This window comes from Echinops telfairi, unplaced genomic scaffold (genome assembly GCF_000313985.2).
Source record: "Echinops telfairi isolate 266 unplaced genomic scaffold, ASM31398v2 ScPeMD7_3533;HRSCAF=4204_0, whole genome shotgun sequence".
Taxonomy (NCBI): domain Eukaryota; kingdom Metazoa; phylum Chordata; class Mammalia; order Afrosoricida; family Tenrecidae; genus Echinops; species Echinops telfairi.
The window spans coordinates 7,963,165-7,984,120 of record NW_022107431.1 but is presented as its reverse complement, the minus strand read 5'-3'; the positions used below and the strand labels follow the sequence as shown (position 1 = coordinate 7,984,120).

The following is a 20,956-nucleotide window of genomic DNA, read 5'->3' as shown; positions in this document are numbered from 1 at the left end:
AAGGACAACTCAGGCACGTTTCCCAAAGTCTCTGGCCCCAAGTAGCACATGGAGTAAGTGCTGATTCTTTGGAGAGATTCAGTAATGTTTTTTAAGCATCAAGAGAATTGTGCAGGGGAAGAAGGTAGTGATTCTGGCCATTCCGGTGTTTCTCGGGAGGTGGTGGAAAAAGCCCATTTCCTGAAGTCAGAGCTACAGACCTTGGGGCCCAGGCAAAGAGGCACGGGGGCAGGAAGGAATCTGAGGCTGGGAGGACTAGCTCTAATCAAGGGGCAGGACCAGACAAAGCCCTTGGGACGGGGCAGCTGTGGGCGCAGAGACCAGGCGGGAGTGATCAAAATGCTGCCCGTTAGTAGCTCTCCTTACACTGTACAATTTAAACGTTGCAAGATGCCCTATTACCTATATAATAGGCGGGTTTCCACCCTTTATTTCAGGGTTAACAACGTCCTTAACGAGGGAAGTCCTAACGGTTTGTACTAATTATAAAATAATACATTGGGCTGGCATGGTTAAGTACTTAGAGTACTTTAGGCAGTTAAGTACTTTAAATTTTATACAGAACAAGTTTCCCCCCAAATTGTTTGGGTATAAATGCTGGAAAGTTTTCATTATATTGAGGACAAGAGAATAACGAAGCCAGCTGGGAGCTGAGATTGGTTTAGTTGCCGTTTCTAAGGAGATTTTTTTTTTTTCCCGGAGATTTTTCCAAAAGAACAATGCTTATATGCCTAATTTGAACCACATGTTAAACCTGGACCACATCCAGTTGTGTGTATGTATTTCTTTCAACCAAACGTGAACGTCTGTGTGTAGGAGCCCAGGATTGCTAATCACAGCCCCATCCAGTCTCGTTGATTACATTTTAGAGTGGCAGCACCCCAACAAAGTCCCAGGAAGGTGCGCTCCATTCTCATCTCTTATCAGTGTTTCATAGAGAAAGGAATTTTCAGAAGACAGATTGAGAATATTAATTTGGGGTTCTCATCTCTATTTAAGGAGCCCTGGTGGCATGGTGGCACAGTAGTCACTTGCTGGGCTGCTACCAACAAGGTCAGTAGTGTGAACCTAGCAGCTATGCGGAGGGAGAAAGACTTGTTTTTTTTTTTACTCCCATAAAATGACAGTCTCAGAACCCCACAGGGGCAGTTCTACCCTGTCCTATGGGATGACTGTGAGAATTGACTTGATGGTAGGGAGTTTTTTTACTCCCATAAAATGACAGTCTCAGAACCCTACAGGGGCAGTTCTACCCTGTCCTATGGGATGACTGTGAGAATTGACTTGATGGTAGGGAGTTTGAGGGTTCCCCCCTCCCCCCCCCTACATGTTTGGCTGCTCACTGCCAGGTCAGCAATTCAAACCCACCAGCCACTCCTTGGGAGAAAGAGGTGGCTAATGGCTCCCATAAAGATTAATTCTCAGAAACCCACAAGAGTAGTTCTCTTCTGTCCTACAGGGTTGCTGTGAGTCAGAATCAACTCACGCTTGATCATTTTGGTGCAGTGGGGTATAAGCATTGAGCTGCTAATTCACGAGCCGTTCTTCAGGAGAAAGATGAAGCTGTCTGCTCCCAACAAAATTTCCAGTCCTAGGAACCCTAGGGAGCAGTTCTCCTCTGCCCTATAGAGACCCTGTGAGTTGGAATCGACTCAATAGCAGTGGGTTCTAATTTATTTTGATCTTGGCCAGTATAAGAGTATTGAAATAACTAGGTCTCAGGCTGTCCAAATCCCTTTCTCTGGAAAGGGATGCATCTGCTGCCCCAGCCCCTCCCTGCATTATTTTGGGAGACATGGGCAATTATTTTTGTCATGAATTTAAAAAAACAAAAAACATCTTGTCAAGTTTCACTACCAGCCTTATACTGATTGCGTTTCCATAGGATTCATAGATTATCGTAAACTTGTTTGTTTCCCTAAGTTGTATGAGCGTGCCTACGCTTTCTGTTCTTTGCATCACAGCCACCGGCCCTTTGCCTCGTTGGTAAAAGTAATCCAGTTTTCTCCAGGAAAGCCTTGCATCTGCTTAGATGTGGGTGGCTTTGTTGTTGTTGTTGTTCATGTTAATGGACTATTTTAATCTGTAGCTTTTAAAAAATTGTTTTTTGTTTTTACTGGCATCTCAGAAACACAACCAACTACTGGTGTGTTTTTTTATTAGTTCTTATAGTTTTATTAGTTTTTATTAGTTCTTATAGTTTGCCAATTGATTTATTGTTCCTTGAATTTTCTAGATAGATTTTACTTTGGTCATCTGCACATGATTACAATGTTGGATCACTTTTTAAATTTAATTCCTCTTATGCCTTCGTGCCTGAGCATATTTACTAGGCTCTCTGGTATAATGCTGGTTATTGCAGTGATGGGTAGGGGGTGCTTCACTTTAATGGGAATGTTTCTGATGGCTCACCAGGAAAGTTTACTAAGCATTTTTGGCATGGGGGAGTACATTTTATCATGACTTTCTGGCAGAGATTGAGTTATCGCCCGCGGCACCCGCCCCCCCCCCCCCCCCCCGTATTAATGATAGACTTTTCATTGTATTGTTTATTGCTAGATTAGTCATGCCTTGTATTACTCTTATCACTGACTGCTGGAATCTATTGCTAATATTTTAAAAGACCAACTCTGATACACTAAAACCTGTGACAGCCATCACCTGTGTCAGAGAAAGAAAACTAAATTGTTTTCCATTAATAGTGACAGAACAGTGTGGCAAGACTAAGTGGCCAAAGCTGGGAAACAAAGGCAGTGTTCTGCAGCCTGCTTTGGTAAGTAGCACTCCAGGTTGCAGCATGCGAGCCACTATCTAAGGGGCATCTATTGATCGCTGCAGTCGGGAAAGAGGAGTCATGAAAATCAAACAACAAGCACGACCCTGAGACCAGAAGAACCAAATGATAACTAGTTACCACTACCAACTGTTCTGAAAGGGGTCACCGTTGTAGAAAGTCCAGGACAGAGCAGGAGAAAAATGTGGGCAGAAGTTCCGAAAGGTTAGGAGGAAGGGAAGAATGAAAACAAGATGTGGAATATGAGATGTGCCACTGTGGGGGCTGCAGTCGAGGAGTGGAAACAAAGTGTACTTGAACTGTTGAATGTCAAACCCAATTCACAATAAAAAGTATATTTTAAAAAATCTGCTTCTTGTTATTGATTTTCTTGGATTGCTGCAACAAATTAGCACAAACTGGGTGACTTAAAAAAAATGGAAACATCTTCTCTCATGGTTGAGGAGGCCAGAAATCTGAAGTCAAGATGGCATGGATGGTTTCTCCTGGAGGTTCTGAGGAAGTAAGTCTCTGCTTCACGCCTGGTGGCTTTCAGCACTCCTTGGCTTACAGACCCATCACTCTCATCCCTTTCTCCTCCTCCACATAGTCTTAGTGAGTTTGTGTATTATAAGGATGTCAGTCGCTGGATTTAGGGCCTACCCTAATTATCTAGTATCATCTTAACTACATAATTGTGCCTGCAAAGCCCCGATTTCTTATTACGGTCACAATCTGAATAAACAGCCATTTTGAAGAACCCAATTCACATTATTCACATCCTTTCTTTGGTGGGGAGGGGGAGCGGGAGGGAATGGGGGCTGGAATTTCTTTTTGTCTTACTGGGTTTTAAGAGGTCGATGTATTCTAGAAACAAATCCTTTGACAGATATGTATAATAAGGAGTATGCATATTTTCTTCCAGTGTGTGGCTTGCCTTTTCATTTTCTTTAATGAAAATGTCTTTGAAGGGCAGATGCTTTTAATTTTGGTGATCACTAATTTATCTTTTTAAAAATCTTACTTATTTTTTTTGCTTTTAGTTTGTGCTTTTTATAATCTCAAAACTCACTGCTTACCCTGGGGTTTCTCAACCTAAGTACTATTGACATTTTGGGGTAGATCATTCTTTATTGTAGAGGTTGTTCTGTGCATTGTATGATGTTAATCATTATCCCTGGCCTCTACCCAAAGGGGGCCAAAAAATGTTTACAGACATTGCCAAATGACCCATAGTGGGCAAAATCCACCCTCGTTGAGAACACTGGCTTACACCAAGATCACAAATATTTTTTCTATTTGTTTTAGTTTTTTAAATTTTAGCTCCTTGATAACTTTTTGAGCTAATTTTTGTGTATTGTGAGGAAAGGGTGGGAGTTCTTTTCCTTTCCGTTTATGCAGATGTTCAGTTTTATCTGCTCATATTTAAGTAGAATGTTTGGAGCTGCCATTAAAGCAATATTATATTTTCCTTGCTATGCTATTCTTGACATACTTCGGAATTTAGGATGTTTGCTTTGTGCAATGAGCTAGTTAGCTTCTAGTATTTCTGTATGCCATGTGATAGTTTTTAAGTAAGTTTTGGTAGAATTCACTGGTAAGACTGTCGGTGCTTTTAAGTGGTGGATGGCAGGGGACAGTCTTGACTACTGTTATAGTTTCACCAAGTGGCTCAATCAGGGTTCTCTAGAGAACCCACTTCTTTGAGAACCTGTTTTCAGTTCTTGAAACCCTGGTGGCCTGGTGGCTAAGTGCTCAGCTGTTAGACCTAAAGGTCATGGTTTGAATTTACCTACAATTCCCTGAGAGAAAAGATGTGGCAGCTTTGCCACACTGAACGCCCAAGGGGCCAGTTCAGTTCTGCCCTGTTGTGACCACTTTGCATCAGGATCCACTCAACAGCCATGGGTTTGGGTTTTTTAAATGACAAGTCTATGTCTAACTTTGTGAGGAACTACTAAAATGTTTTCCGTAGGGGCTGAATGAAGCATTCGACATCATCACCAGCAGTGGATGAGGGTTCCAATTTCTCCACTCACCTGTGCTTACTATTTTTGCCTTCAGACATTGTATCACATCTCAGTTGAGTGTGATCTTGATTTGCATTTCTCTAATGGCTAATGATGCCGAGCGTATTTTCATGCGCTTATCGGCCATTTGGGTGTCTTCTTTGAAGAAATGCTTATTCAGGCCTTTCTTTTGGATATGCTTTTAGAAATATCCATCTGCTGATGAATGAAAAGTTCCTCATGTTTTGTAGTGTGCTGGTCTTTATTCAGACTTACTGCAGAGTTGTTTACTTGAAAAGTTCTTTCAAAGACACTTTTCTTTAGCGTCTTCACCACTCAGTTTTCATCGTGTTACTTTTTGCTCTCCCCTTTACTGCTACCTAGGTTTTCCTTTCTCTAGTTGGAGTCAAAAGCTTAGATTTTTGCTTTTTAGCCTTTTTATGTAATTAAGAAATGCCCATAAAAGCAGAGGATCCGTGTTCTGGACCACGAAACTACTGCCAGACCTAGTTTTGCTTTGTTATTTGTTCACCCTTCAGTTTTAAAACATTTCTTTCCAATCATTCCAAAGATTTAAACTTCCTGGACCCACTAATATTTTAGAAATTTTTTCCAGGCAAGTGGATTTTCTGGGGGTTATTTTAGCTTTTTTTTTTCTTTTTTTTCCCCCCCATTGTGGTCAGTAAGTGTGGTCTGTGTAATCGCAGCTTTTCTGTGGAATTTATTGACATTTCCCTTGTGGCCTAGCACCTAGTCAAGCTGTGAGTGTCTGTGTGTTTGGAAAAATGTTCTCTGCTTGGGTCTGAGTTTGATTATTTGACCTATTCAACTGTCCTTTTTACTCACTTTGTCTTCCTATACGTTTGTCTTGCTTCCTATTTATTTGCTTGCTTATACTTTGTGTCTGGTTATCATTAGAGGACAAGCTTCTAGAAGAATTGCACTGCCTTGTCTCCCAGCTCACCACCTCTCTTTTAGGGTCTGTCCCTGTGCTACTGATCTTGTCTGCTGTCTGTCTCTTCTTTCCACACGGTCTTCACTGATGCCTCTTCCTGGTGGCCACTCCTTCTGCCTGGTGACTAGGCTTTCAGCATCCTCTCTGAGGGTGTATTTGAAGTTGTACTCCAAAGCCTCTGTCAATGCTTTTTCCTTGCGTCCAGTGTCTTTGTTCAGATTTGCCATCTCATTTTCAGGGTTGGTGCCCCACTCACGGCGGGATTCTCCACTGTGCTCTTGGCAATTCACTCTCCAGTTGGACCCTTGTTGCCTGCTTGTGCAGCTGTGTAGGCTAGGGTTGGAAGCAGTTGTCAGCACTTGGCTGGAAAGTATTTGTGGGGCAGCTGAGGGGTGGGCAGGGTGTGCCTCCGGGTGTGTCGGGCTGGCCTTTGGGCTTGGGTGCTTTTCCATCCTCCTAAGAGACATATCCAAGCCCTGTTCCTGGCAGGAGCAGCTGCAACCTCCTGTTGCCTGCTTCTGGCAGGGTGCAGAGCACCCAGCCTGCATGGGGTCCAAGGCAGGAGTCCTGGACTATTAAGTTGGCCTGCTCGCATCCCTTCCTTTTTGCAGATCCTCCATTTCCTCCTTGAGAGTTGTGGGAGCTGAGTTTGGAAGTCAGTGTACGGTTTTTAAATCTGGGATCCTCCCATGTCTATTTGAAGGCCTTGGGCAGGTTATGGAATCTCCAAGGCTCAGTTTCTTTCTGGAGCCTGACATGTTGGGGGAGGAGTGGGGTAAGCACAAGAAGGTATTTATTGCCTGGTCTATCCTAGGGGCTCACTCTGCTTGGATGTGGGGGTAGTTGCTGCTTCTCACCAGTGAATATAGTTGCTGCATTAGGTCAGTGGTTTATTTTTTCAACCAGCAGCCTGCACCTGGGGTTCTCCCTCTGCCTTGGCGGTTTCCATCTTAGCCAGAGAGCATTTCTTCTTTATCTGCCTTAGATAAGGCTCTCCGTGTAGAATCCCAGTGAGAATGGCTTCTACGGTTTAAAACATAAAAAAGCCTGAAACCACTAGACTATGTGGATCTTAGGGGTCTTATTTGCTCCAGAATTCTGGGCATCTGAGGTAGACATTGCTCAGGATTCCTTCAGTGGTGAAGTACAGGAAGCTCTGACTCCAGTGAGCGTCAATGGTGCAGGACTTGGTCACAGGAGATGTAGGGTTAGGCTGGGCGCCAGGTGCGGGGCGGAATGGTGGGGCCCCGGGCTCCTTTCCTGCCGGTCCTGGTGTTGGCTTTACCCCCAGGCCGAGGGGAAGGAGGGCTGCCACATCCCGCTAACAGGAAAAAGGGAGACTCCTTTTGGGTTTCTTGTAGAAGTCAGGCTACTTTCCCAGAAGCTTTTTTTTCCTTGGTGGTTAGAAGGGGCTCCTGTTTCCCCTTTAGAAGAGGAGGGGCAGATACTGAGGTCCCTGGTGTCTGTGAGGTGGTGGAGATGGCCGTGGAGTAGCATGTCAGGAGCACTCAGGGCCTAACCATTTAGCTCCAACAGCTGCCGGTTTAAGTTTGAGGTGCCCACAGACCTGTGCCAGAGACCTATTTTTATATTCGGCTATTTGGTAGTTAGCCTGGGTGGTGGGCTTTCACAGTGGATGGATTTGAGTCCCTCCCAGTTCCTTTGAAAAGGAAATGTGTCCCTTCCGGGCAGCTGGAGACCTGGAGTGGGATTTCCACCACCCCAACCCCCCTTTGAATACTGCTTTGAGATCCCCTGGGGGATGAAGGTGCAATAAACAAGGAGGGCAAGTTCCTTCAGTGAAGGAGAGATTCCTGCAGGAATGACTGCTCTTAGCGCTCCAGAAGCCTTGTAGGCGCCCAGAGGTTGTGAAAGCATTCATGCAGTTTTCATTCTAGGGTCTTGTGGGGAGGAGGAAGGGGTATGGAAACTGGCAAGTGAGCTTTGAAATTCGATTGCTAGTGGGAGGCCTTGGGGGAAGTTTAGGACCAATCTTTTTAATTAAAGCCTTTGTGTGAATAGTCTTCACACATCTGTGTGCTGTAATAAAACAGGAGAAGTGGACAGGGGGAAGCTCACACAAGAACACACTGGCTGTAGGATTTTGGCCACGTGTAACACTCATCTGTAATGAGAACTTCTCAAATCAATTACACATTTTAAGACATTGTTTTATACTTAAAACCCAAACTCCCTCCAGCACTCTCTCAGCTCCTGGTCTGCCAACATAGAAAAGGAAGTCACCAGAATGGAAGTGCTGAAGACAGGGTTTCCTAGAAGTGACAGGGGTTCACCTCCGATGAGTCACCCTCATTGTTCCTCTGAGCCCCCTCCACCTGGTGTCTGCTGCAAATGTGTGACTCACCACCAAGAAATGAAGATTAGAAACACCAATTTCTCTCCCCGCCTTTTCTGTCTATAGCGTTGACCCTTTAGAGCAGGTGGTGGTAATGTGGTTCACGGTTTGGTAACACTTGGTGTTTGCACAGTTCTGACAGAGGGAGGGGTGTTGACAGTGACAGAGGAAAGGATGGGGTTGTCATTTTCTGAGATGGAGGAGGCTGTGGAAAATGCACGTTTGGGGAAGGGAAATAGGAGGGCCTTCAAAAAGTTGGTGGAAAAATGGAAAAGTTAATGGATCTTTTTTCCATGAACTTTTTGAAGTGCCCTGGGATAAGGACATTGGCTTGGGCATATTGATTCTGAGATGCTGAACTGCCATCCAAGTGTAGAGGTTGAGTTGGCAGTTACAGTGGTGAATGTGGAGTTTAAGAGACTGGGTAGAAATTTGGGAACTGCCCTGGGATAGCTGGAAAACTTGACTGGACGAGATTACTTAGGGATTGTAGGCAGAACAGTTGGAGGCCAATGAGATGATACAAACCAGCAAAACTGGAGCTGACGGAAAGGGTGCCCGAGAAGCCAGGGCCAGTGATGTGGGAGAAGCCAGGGGAAGAAAGGGTTGTTAGAAAATGATCAGCTGTGGCACATGCTGAGCATCAAGTAAGCCGAAAACAGAACTACGGGGCCAATGAACAGGTGGAGGAGTGGCCTTAAGAGGAACGATGGTAACCAGCAGGGCGACAGAAGTGTATGAGAAGGACAAAGTCAAGTAGGCTGTTACTTGTGATAGAAATATGTGCTGTTCTGATTGCTTTTCTTAATGAAGTAAGGAAACAAGAGTATCAGGTAAGAATAGCAATTTAGTGAACAGCTGGTTTCTCTCCTTAAGGTAGCTGGTCGGTAACAGTAGCTGTAGCACATGCCCCAGAGATAGGTCTTATTCAAATACCAGCTTTTATCACATTCTGAATTTGTGACTGTAAGTAAGGCTGCTGACTTCTGCAGACTAGCGTCTGGTCCCGTGAAACGGTTGATGATGATACTTGCAATCCTTTTAGTCTTGTGCAGGGCGTGTAATTGCTCAGCTTTTAAGGACTAGGTGAAATGATGCTCCGTATGCACTCTTTCATGAGGGCATGAAGCTGAGAATGGACTGGCCTTAAAAGATTGTGCTGTGTGTGTGTGTGTGGTGTGTCTTTCCTCTTCCCCGACCCAGTGTTGGCTTTTGCTTAACTATTTGTGCTAGCTTGCCATTTGATGCCCGACGGGTCTTCAGAGCAGAGATTTTTCCCCCCCTCCTGTGTCAACCTAGTTGGACTTTGTCAAGGGCTACGAGCCCCTGACCTTTGCCTCATTAGCCTGTGAGCTGACTGGCCTAGAAATTAGGGAAGGCCAGACCTATATTCTTGTCCTGACGCCTCTGAAAGGAAGGGTCTGCCATGGCCAGGGCTGGAGTGACTTTGAAGGCAGTGCATTAGGAAAGGATGAAGAAGGAGAGACCCTCATGACTTTAGAAAGTCAGCCTGGAGCAGGATTTAGGGGAGGTATGGCTGTATCCTGGTCCCAGCAAGACAGTCTGAGCAAACACTGGCCGCGCACGTGGCTAGCAGCTGAGGGAGGACGGGCTGGCTCCTGATGTCCAGGGCTGGGTTCCTTTTTGGTAGATTGCTGTTGTGGTTGGCCAACTTACTAAAAATCCCATGCATTGCAATAAAACCTCTCTAAGAAGAATGTGTGCCGTCTTCTTTCCTTGCTCTTCTGTCAGAAGTTCCAGTCTCTGCCCTTGTGGCAGTTGGTGGCTAGATGGTACAGGATTAGGTAGGCCCAACACTGTTTTGCCTGTCCTGAGAAGTCCACACGCCATCTTGAATCTCAGCTCTCTCAGCTTTGTGGAGATGATCCAAGAGACGAGGGTTTGTTGCCTCACTGCCATCTCTGATTCCTTCCAAATGCCAGACTTTGCCTCCCAGCAGTCCCTGTTGTCATGTGACACTGTTGGGACTCCCCAAGTTACCCAACTTTTGGGGGGTACGCTCAATTTTGAAGCCCTTTGAATCTTTCATCCAGATGAAAGCATTACCTCCTAGTCTAGGTTGACTGTCTTATGTTCTCTCCCAGTGACCTTGCAGGCTGGCATAGTTCTGTCGATGAGGAAGTTGTGGCTCAAAGAGATCAAGTGTATCCCCACAATGCTGGTTAGTGGTGGGGCTGGGATTGAGAAGCAGGCTTGTGGAGTGCAGCTGTGAGTCCCTTTTCCTCTATTGCAGGACATGTTTTAGAGGGAAGCATGCCTCTCATTTCAAGTTGACTATGCTGCTCACTTTTGATGCTGTTTTTAAAAACCATTGTTGGCTCCTCCACAGTCTACTCCCAGTGCCTTTGGCTCTGAGGCTGACCTAGATGTCCTGTTTGACTTAAAGTCTTGCTTCCAGCCTTGACCTCTCTTTATTGAACTGTTGGCTTCCTGCTTCCCAGCCCTGCCTAGCACTATCAGTGAAAACTAAAGACAAACCCGGTGCTTCCTTGCCCCTCCCCCCACTTTTTTTTTCTCCTTCAGTGCCCATATCTTTATACACAGCTTTGTGGGTTTGTTAAAATAGGAAGTGAATTACTTCCTATATAAGCTCTGGCCATGCTGTGTCAAACTCATGTGTTCTCCCAGCCTCCAGATTAGATCATCATGCCAAGATCAAATTTTTTTTCTTAGTGTCAACAGTAGAAAGTTGTTGACAACAGTGGTTACATTATGAACTTGACATTCTGCTGCAAATACCCGTTTGGGGAGGCCTGCCTCTTTCATTCTATGCCCTTATTCTTCCTTGTCATTTCTTTTCCTGCTCAATTTCGGACTGTTCCAGATTTTCGAAGGCCAGTGGATTGGATGTTTGAGTTGGAGCAGTAGTGAGCTAAATGATTTCTTGAATCTCCTGTTCAAGTACTTGGATACATGCCCAAAGTAGGAAAATCTTGTGGGATGTTCAGGTAGGAAAGACTTAGCATTTCCATTGTCCCTGAAATTTTGGATTTGCTTTTTGGGGTGGGGGAAACAAAACCCCTAGCCCATTCCCACGTATTATATGAATTTAGCTCATATAGGTCCAACAGGGAATTTTTTTTAAGGCAACTAAATTATAGATTCACATATATTTATTAATTTTCCTACAGAGTCCACTGTGCTTCTATCCTGCTTTATATACTGATAATTGTAGGTCAGTAATAAACTGTTTAATAGCTACTTGACCATTACCATAAAACGAAGGTTCACAGGGAGTGAGGGAACTATGATATTTCAAAGTAATATGGATATGTGATGATAAATGAGAGAACAGAATTACAGTTTATGGGTATGTGTTGTGTTGGAGGGTAGGAGTCAGGCTAAGATTTTTTTTCTTGGATTGAGCATACTGTGAATTTTATAATTGCATTTTATATACTTCAGATGCTAGCTCTTTTAAAAAACAAATGCAAAGCGACACGTTGCATTCATTGTATTGCAGCTATCCAGAAACGACATATGAAAATCTTGAAAGGCATCACAGTAATCCATCAACGTGAAATAGTTATAAATACTGTACAGTTGAACCCTGAGGGCTTTCGGTTTAGAACTTTTTTTTTTCCTTTTAGGTCAAAATTTATAACTTACTCGGTAGCACTGGCCCTGCATTTCTCATTAAGTCAACTTTCTAAATTATAAGCAGTTGTGTTGGCCAGTTAGCTCTACATGGCTGAAAAGTTGACATTTTCACTCTGCTGTTTTGCACTGCTGCCACCAGACGGGTTTCGTCTTGAGGAGCGCTGGTTTTCAATGTGGCATTTGTTGGAGTGGTGCTGGGAGAGTAGAAACGCCTTCCTGTCTCTAGGTGGCTTGACAGTATATGACTTGTGTGCTTTCTTCTAATTGGTCATCTGCCAGCATCTTTCAGGATATTATGAAATTTAAACCAAACGAGGTTAAAATGGAACCTCTGTGCCACTGAACAGATGCAGACTGACTACAGTATTCCAAGATAGTTTCAGCAGAAGCCATGTGGTTCGAGTCAGGAGGAAAACGGCATTAAAATTCCTGTAACTAAGGGAAGGATCCAGCCTATATGTTTAGCTTATACTTTTAGTAGAATTATCCACATCTAAGGTGTATTTCGACCACAGAATTCAGGTTTAAAACCCAAGATCTCTTAACGTCACTTGCCTCGTGTGCAACTTCTGCCCCTCTTCCGTTTCTTGTGGCGCTGATGGCTTGAGGATAGCGTTTCAGAGTTATTGATGACAATTGGGGCCGGACTCTTGGTGAGGGTTTTGTCACGGCCACTGTCGGCTGAGCCGAGAAGGGCAGAGACAGTGGAGGGCACAGCCCAACATGGCTGCAAAGGAGAGTGCAAGCAGAGAGGAGGCCGCTTGATAGTTTTTCCAGGAACACCAACAGAGGGAGAGAGAGGTTGTTGGACGGGCTGCTTCATTTTTGTCCATTCAAGCTGATGAAACAGAGAAAGCAGAACTGGACGCGGGGGGCGGGGGTAAAGGGATGGCCCAAGTTTACAGTCTGAGGAAGAACTCTGACTAGGGACAACCTAAGATGTGTCGATCAGCGACATGTGGTGTTGTCCCCATATATGAGGAAAGTTCACAGCCTTTTCCTCAAGGGCCGTCATTATCAGATGATTTGGTCCATGTGAACAATTGCTAAAAGTGGAAGTGTTCCTACAAGTATCTCTTCCAATAAGCAAGTAGCTGGAAAGGGATGGCCTTTTCTGTTTTGTTAGAATTTTATTAAAATCAAATTGATCTTTTACTCCACAGCATGACAGGAACTCAAGAATCTTTTATGCCATCTCCAGTTCGCCATTTGGTTGACACTGGTTGTGACGAGATTTAAACTGTAGCATGTTTCACCACTTTCAGGATTGGAATAGAAAGTAATCCTTTCTTAAAGTGCTTTACATGGAAAAAACAAATTCTTCAAAATGTTACTTACACCAGGCAGTTTCACTTATGGGTCGAGCACTTGCTCTCCAGAAGGTCTCCAAGTATTGACTCTTAGCAATGGGGCCGGGCCACCTCTTCATTTTTATGTGACGTGACAAAGTTCGGTGGGCATTTTCACACTCGTGTTGGTACAGGCTCTTCTTTTTAGTCTGTGACTGCTGTATTCTTACTTTGTCATGTCATATCATGAAGTTACTGGCAAAGGCTGGGTGGGCAGAGGAGTATGAGGTCCAGTTGCCTCCAGCGCACATGGGGTTTATGCATGGCATTGAAGGGCCCAGCTGGAAGGAGGGCAGCCCTGCCATCTGTTGCTCATTCACCCCCCTTTAAAAAAGCCAACAGGGAAGCACTTTAATAGGTCCTCCCTTCGTAATCCCACATCACTTATCATTTTGGTATATTTTGACAAAGCAAACACGAAATGAGGATAGGGAGCAGAATTAGAATCGAATAGAGCAATGTTTTCCTTTCTAGGAACCCCGATTTCCAAATAAGCAGGTTTTCTGCTTCCCAAGCACACATAGTTCTTATCCTTACTTTATTTAAAAACGTGACTGCCAAAGCAGCAGTTGATAATGGAAAAGTTTTACTAGCATGCTGCAAATAAAAACACTAGCAGAAAATTTAAAAGAGAGAGAACCACGCCCTTTCGCTAGCCTGAGACTAAAAGAAACAGATGGTGCTCAACTACTGCTACAGACAATTCTGACCAGCGTTACAAAAGAAGGTCCCAGATTGGCGAGAAAAATGTTGAATAAAATTCAAGTCGGTGGAACCTCCAAGACTCTGGCCCTTGGGTACCCTTCAAACCTAGAACTGAACCCACCCAGCCCGTGAGACCACCTCACAGCCAAACAATAGGCCTGTACAGTGAACACTGACACCCCTGCGGAATGTGCTTCTCAGAATATTCAACTGGAAGAAACCCAAAGGGGAAAAAGTAAAAGTCAGAAGGCCGAGAAGCTGGGTGAATGGAGATAGGGGATTCAAGATGAAAGTTGGGGGGAGTGCTGACACCCTGAGGGGCCCTGCAGCCATTGCCATGGAATGACCTATGTTTAATCTGTTGACTTAGAAGCCAATTTGCTTTGTGAACTTGCATCTAAACCACAATAAAAACTTAATTTTTTTGTAAATGATGGAAAACAGCGTTTTTGAATGGCTTTCCTTTTTGTTTCTAGTATAAGATCCCATGGCCTTCTCTATCTGTATGGCCTCTGTGACTGGGCCCTCACCCAAACCTCCATGACCTCATCTGGACCACTCCTCCAACCCACAGTCCTGTAACCCTTCCCTCCTGCATTAATGGTCAAGTTCATTCTTGCCTCGGGACTTTGGCAACGGCTGTCTTCTGCCTGTAGCAATCCCCCTGGCCGCCATTTCCACCTGGGTTTTTCCTTTTTCTGTCATTCAAGTCTCAGTGCAAATAAACTCTCAGAAAATTTACCAGTCTACAGTAGCCACTACGTTATTTCTTATCACTTTACACTTTTTTGATCTCTTCAGAGCAGCTACTAGTTGGTGGAATTATCCAGTGCAATTTTTGGGTGCCTATTTTATGCCTTCTTCAGTGGACTTTATACTCCAAAAGAGCAGACCTTTCCGACTATATGGTTCATTGCTCTACTTATTCCCCAGTGCTTACCACATAGCAAGGGCTTAACATTTGTGAAGCAAATGAATAAAGTTAATGAGAGCCCTAGGAGACAAGCCTTTGCTGATGACCTTCTCTGAGCTTGGTAGTACTTGGGTTATTCTCTCATGTTGTCTAAACCTAACTCTAGGAGATGACTCTCAGCTATTACTGATGTTAGAAGTTGATGCCACTGGTATGAACCCAGCCTGTTTTTCAGGTTTGTGGCCGTTACGTGGCTGTCAGAACCTTCAGGGGAATGCTCTGCAACCCTACCCTACATGTGCTTAGCTAGCTGGACTTCTTGGCAGGAGGCTCTGATCAGGTCCCAGACTAGGTTTATGGGAACATTTGGGCACTTTGTGTGCCAACAGGAATGACTCCTCTCTTGCTGGACATACCAGAAAGCATCTAGGCAAGGAATGGTGGGCTGCTTGGTGTTTTGTGCTGAGTCATTCATTACCCGATGTACAGTGGAAGGTGAGTTCTGGGAAATGAACAGTCACTTCACCAATGTAGTGCTTTCTGTTCTCAAGGTGGTACCGCTTTGCTCCGGTTATGGCCCATGTACCTTTGGTACCTGTCTTAAAGACCCAGAGGTCATACACCTTTGCGTGGTGTGAATCAGAATAGTTGTTTCATTGCACAACTTCAGTTCAGAGCTGGACTGAAATTGCAAAAGGTCACATCAGTTTTTAAGAAATGTGAAATATTGGTTATTGACAGCCCATTAGTGAGGAGAGAAGGTGTACTGTCTTACACTAAACTTGACTTTAGAGTAATTACTTCTATAAGTTAATATTCTTAAATTAGTAATAGAAAGATAGTAATCTGATGGTTGTAGAATCCTGGGCTGGCTTCTGAACAGATTTAGCGTATCCAGAGTGAGGTGGCTTCGTGGTTTCTGCCCTGGCTTCTATTAAACTTAACATACTCTTAACTGTAGTATTTTTGATTAATCAACTATGCCTCCTACTTTGTGGTAGCTTTAAGCATATGTGGCTGGGGTGTAAAGCTAGAAGTTTAAATATTGACAGATCATTGACAGTGATATGTGGTTTTTCTTCTTCAGCTATACATGGGAAGCTGTTGATATCGAAAGTAACATACTTTATAAAATAAATGTCTGCGGAAATGTGCCTGTTTCCCAGTGTGGGCAATCAAGTGCTATTTGTATGTATAACTGGAAGAAAAAGACCTATCTTTCAGTGGGTAAGTAAATCTATCTTTATGTCATTATATGGAAAATATCCTAATTTTGTAAAATAATATGCAGCCAATTATACATGCCTCCCACATTTAAGATATAATATATATATATGTATGTTTCTGTGTTGCCATTGAATTGCTTCTGACTCATGATAACCCTATGTGTGGAGTAGAACTATTATATATATGTTGGTAATTATATATCTGTATACAAATGTTTCATAAGTTAACAATTTAATCAATCTGAGATTAAATAAGGTTACTTCCACCTAATCATTTATTAAGAATCACATGAATATGTACTTATTGATAGAGAAATGTTTCTTAAATGGTGTTTCTTCTATGTTATGTTTATAAGCAGCTCCTTTATCATTCAACAAGCTTTTGAAATAGGTGATAATCATTCCCCTGTTTTACAAATGAACATGCTGAAGCACAAAATGGGTACAAGCAATTTGTGGGAGTCTGCGGTCAGGAAGCGCTGGGGCAAGATTACCTTCTGATCGCCAGACTCCAGTGCCTGTGCTCATCTAAGGCTGTGGTGTGTTCTGGGGATCAAAAGGGCACATCAGCCAATTCTAAGAGCTTCATGGGAGCCCTGATAGCAAACTGGAACCCCTAGCTGAGAGGGCAGCTGAGAAACTAACATGTTAGGTAGCTTGCTAGAAAAGGAACCAAAAAAAGGTGTAGGTTGGAAGGGTGTGTGTGTGTGTGTGTGCACTTTCAAAACAACCAACTACGAAAACTGAAGCTCCCAGTAGATCAGAGAAACAGAAAAGTATAGAAATAGATCCAAATATATATAGGAATGATGTGTAACTAAATATTGGAATTATTAATCTATCAGAAAACAAAGCTACACCCCTCCTTACAGAAATTAAAGGTAAGTTAAAATTGAAGCCGAACAAGACAGTAATCTATTAGAAAACAAAACTACACCCGTCCTTACGGAAATTACAGGTAAGTTGAAATTCAAGCATAACAAGACAATAGAATACTAAGAAAATTTTTCATGAAATAGAAGTAGAAACTAAGATCCATAAAAGACCAGGTGAATGTATCTATTTTGATGACAAATAGCATTATCCTTAAGTCAAAGGATGCATGCTAAATTGGGAAAACGATTTCAGTTCTGTGCCAATGTACTGATTGAGAAAAATGGCAAAACCTAAGCTCAGGCAATGCATAAAGAACATCAGAATGATCAATACAACTTGGTAAACCTTGGGTGTAAATGCAAGTCCATGCAATCATAAGATCTCATTTTTCCTCATCAAACTGGCAGACATTAAAATGGTTTGAAGCAGAGTGCTGGCCAGGAGCCCGGAAACGGGCACACTCACGTTCTGCATGGGAAGATGGTTGTCTGTAACCCTTTGGGGAAGATAATTGACAGGTGTTTCATAGTGCCCTCAAGGGCAGTGTTTCTGCTCAGAAAAGACTAGTAAGCCGTCCGTTTTGGTTAAAGCGATATGAAATCACGTTAACTTATAAAAACTTTACATTCATTCTCCCTTAGGTAATATTGCATGTTTGAGGGGGTTGCAAAAGTTTGTGGAAAAATGTTTTCCCACAAACTTTTTGAAGCCCTTTCATTTACATTTTGTCTATTTCCATTTAAAGTCTGGCTTTGTAATTAACAGTTCACTACTACTACTACAACTACTACTACTACTACTACTACTACTACTAATTCTTAGCATTTTCATAGCTTAAATTTATAAATACGATAAGCATAAAGTTCTCTTAGCTATTCAATTACCAAATCACATGTCTAAATCAACTGCTCAGGTAGGTAGAAACTTTGACTTCAGGTTAAAATGTTACACATTCCAAGCATGCAAAAATACTGAGTATGGTCACCTTCCTAACCACACCTCAAATGTTACTACTGTTGTTCTAATTTAATTAATCCATCTCAGTAAGACTGAAACGAGCTCCTTTAATTGTGATAATGTACTCATTTAGGGAGAGTATTAATCCAGGTTTCTCACTATCAGAATGTGGGGCTCTGATTGACTACTGGCTGGTGACCTGTGGGGCTCTGATTGACTGGCTGGTGACCTGGATAGGACACAGGGAATCCTATTGTACTCGCTGTGTCAGATAACATCATTCCTCCATGAAGCCTGCTCCCTGATTTCAGGTCACTCCCCGATTCCTAGGTCCACGCACAGCAATCTGCAGCAGCTCTCTAGGCCGATCATTGGATTGCAGTTTGCCCCTTTTTAAGATGGGAAACACCTCACCTAACTTCACACAGGGAGAGAGAATTATCACCACCATTGACGTAGTATGGATTCCTGTGAGGATTCCACTTTTTAAATCTATCTTCCAACCTTAAAAAAAAAATTTTTTTTTAACCAATTCTCACACCAGCCACCCCCCTTCCACGGCACTCTTTAGGTCTCTGCTAGGTTTGAGACGTCATTGCAATGACTATATAGAATTTATAGAACATACTTACAGTTCTGTAGCTTCTTTGGGAAGGAAGTAGCAGTCTACAGCCCAGGATCAGGAATCACTGGATACAGTTCTTTGATCAAGACAGCTTCTTCTGGGTGGTGCTCATCGAGAGATCACTTTTGCTCAGTCCTCAGCCTTTCTCAGGCCAGTGTTACAAAGTGCTTTTTAGCTTTACCAGTGAGTCTCCTGCCTGATGTTCATGCTTAGCAGTCTCTTGCTCAGTGGGTTGGCATGCACAGTAGCCACTTTGCTGTTCTGTGACAGTCTCCTGGTTCTGGTGCCACCATCTACCACTAGAGACTGTTGTGTTTGCTCTGTCCCTGGCTTCAGTGTTACAACTGTCCACTTGGAGATTCTCAGCACCAGGACCTTGGGCCACAAGGCCGTGTTCCATTTCTTGCCACCTCTTGATACTGAGGTCTCTCTCCATATCTGGGGTTCAGTGGACTTATCTCTTAACCCTGGAGCCTTCGTGGCATAGTGGTTAAGGCATAGTGGTTATACCTTGGGCTGCTAACCACAAGTTCGGGAGCTTGAAACCACCAGCCATTCTGCTGAAGAAAGACCAGGCTTTCTACTCGCGAAAAGGGTTAGTGTTGAATCCCTACTGTCCAGACTAGGAATGGCAACAGCCCTGATATCAAACAAAGAGCATTGTTGATTAAAAAAAAAAAAAAAGGCCAGGCAGGGTTGGGTGGGTAAAGGGAAAGAGAGACAGTCTTGGAAACCCACGTAATTCTACCCTGACTTTCAGGATGGCTGGGTGTAGGAATATACTTGAGGGCGGTGAGAAGAAAGAAATCTTTAAACCTAGGGGAACGGCCCTCTGGGGCTACACCTTCCCCTTTATTTTCATTGTTAACAGGCTGTCCAAGAGAGAGCCCAATCTTTTATGTAGTGTCACCTAATCATTTTGTAGGAATGCCAAGAGGGACTTAGAGCTCTTAATAACCTATCCCACCCCCCAAAAAACCAAGCCTACTGCCATAAAGTGGATTCTGATTCAGTGAACCTGTAAAGACAGTGAATTTTCTTTGGGTTTCTAAGACTATAAATCTTTATGGGAGGAGACAACTTTATCTTTCTCTCATGGAGAGGTGAGTGGGTTTGAACTGCCCACCTTATGGTTAGCTTCCCAACTCTTAGCCCATTGTGCCAGGGACTCCTATGTCCCTCAATATAGAAGGGTTATTTGAAGTAATATACTGCACCATAATACATGACTAGTTTTATGAATATCACCAAATGGAATAGTACTATTTGTATAGATATTTGTACACTATTTTTTTAACGTAGCATCGTTATGGGAAATATGCTACAACAATCTAAGCTATAGGCAAATAGCCCAATGGATTTTATGCTTTATTTTGATATAGTAGGTTCAAAGTTTCTAAAAAAGATACATAAAACACAACTAATACGGAATACTCACGTTAACTATAGCAAATATTTAAGTGCCTCTTATATCTAGGCACTGTTCAAAACTAGAAATGAATTAATTGCCAAAAGAAACAAAAATTCATTTAGTCAGGGAGCTTACATTCTGGCGCGGTGGGTATAGTGTGTTACAAACACACATGACTATGCTAGAATATAATTAATGCTATATATAGATCTATTTTTTAAAAAAAAAGACGTTTCGAATCAGGAGTGCTAGAAGCTCACAAGAACGTGTGTGTGGGGAGAGAGCAAGAGCGAGCGAGATTGATTGATATATGACTAGAAAAAGTATGGAAAGGACTCGAAAAATAATGGAACTTTTTGAAACGCGGGATACTAAATGGAATGAGTGCCACTAAGGAGGTGACAATTAAACCAAGACTTGGAGCTGAGGTTATAGAGCCCCGTGGCGCCGTGGCCTAAGGGCAGGCCCGGCGCGGGGAGGGACCTGTAGCGGGGAAGTCAGCGGGCGCGGGAACTGAAGTCTTTGGAAAGAGTGTTGGTATAAAGAGCCGAGAGGAGAGGCAAGGTTAGAGAGAGAGGGTGGCCAAGAAAATGGGTTTAATAATGCGAGGGCACATCTGGAAAGGAGTGGTACAGGAAATAAGCCTGGGGGCATGCGGGGTGGGGACGGGGACAGGTGTGGAGAGGGTGGGGGAAAGGGATGCACGAGAGGACGTGGTGGGGCACCTGGCGGTGGCGCGAGGCCACCTGGCAGGCGGAGTGGCCGTGGTGGCGTGGCAGCTCACTCGGGCGGCAAGGCTGCGGGCTCGTCTGGGCTCGGCGGGGGGTGCTCTGGGAAGCCGGGGCCCCGGGGAGGCAGCGGCCCGGCCCCGGCCAGGCGGCCCAGGTAGCCCAAGTGCTGCTGCGCGGCGGCGCGGTGAGATGGCCGAAGCGCGGCCGTGAGGCGGTCGGGGCGGTGCATCGGCCCGGGCCAGTGCGCCACTCTGGGCTCCCCCGAGGGGGGCAGCGCCGCGTGGTGAGGCGGCTCCGGGTAGGGCGGCGGGCTCGGGGTGAGGCGCTCCGGGGAGCCGCCGCCGTGGTTCCGGTCCAGGGTGCTGAGGCGGGCTCGGAGCAAGGAGGTCCGCGGCAGCGTGGAGATCCAGGGCGGCAAGGCGGGCTCCGAGAGCGGCAGCCCCAGGCGG

General features: G+C 44.2%; 1 protein-coding gene across 1 annotated transcript in view; it reads left to right on the top strand.

The window, feature by feature from the left end:
- Positions 1-20,956, top strand: part of IGF2R (insulin like growth factor 2 receptor) — a gene marked incomplete at its 5' end in the record, with an annotated part of 85,286 nt that overhangs the window by 3,282 nt on the left and 61,048 nt on the right. Inside the window, one exon of the mRNA XM_045294539.1 lies at positions 15,769-15,908. Coding sequence (XP_045150474.1) covers positions 15,769-15,908 — 140 coding nt within the window. The remainder of the gene's footprint in view (positions 1-15,768; positions 15,909-20,956) is intronic.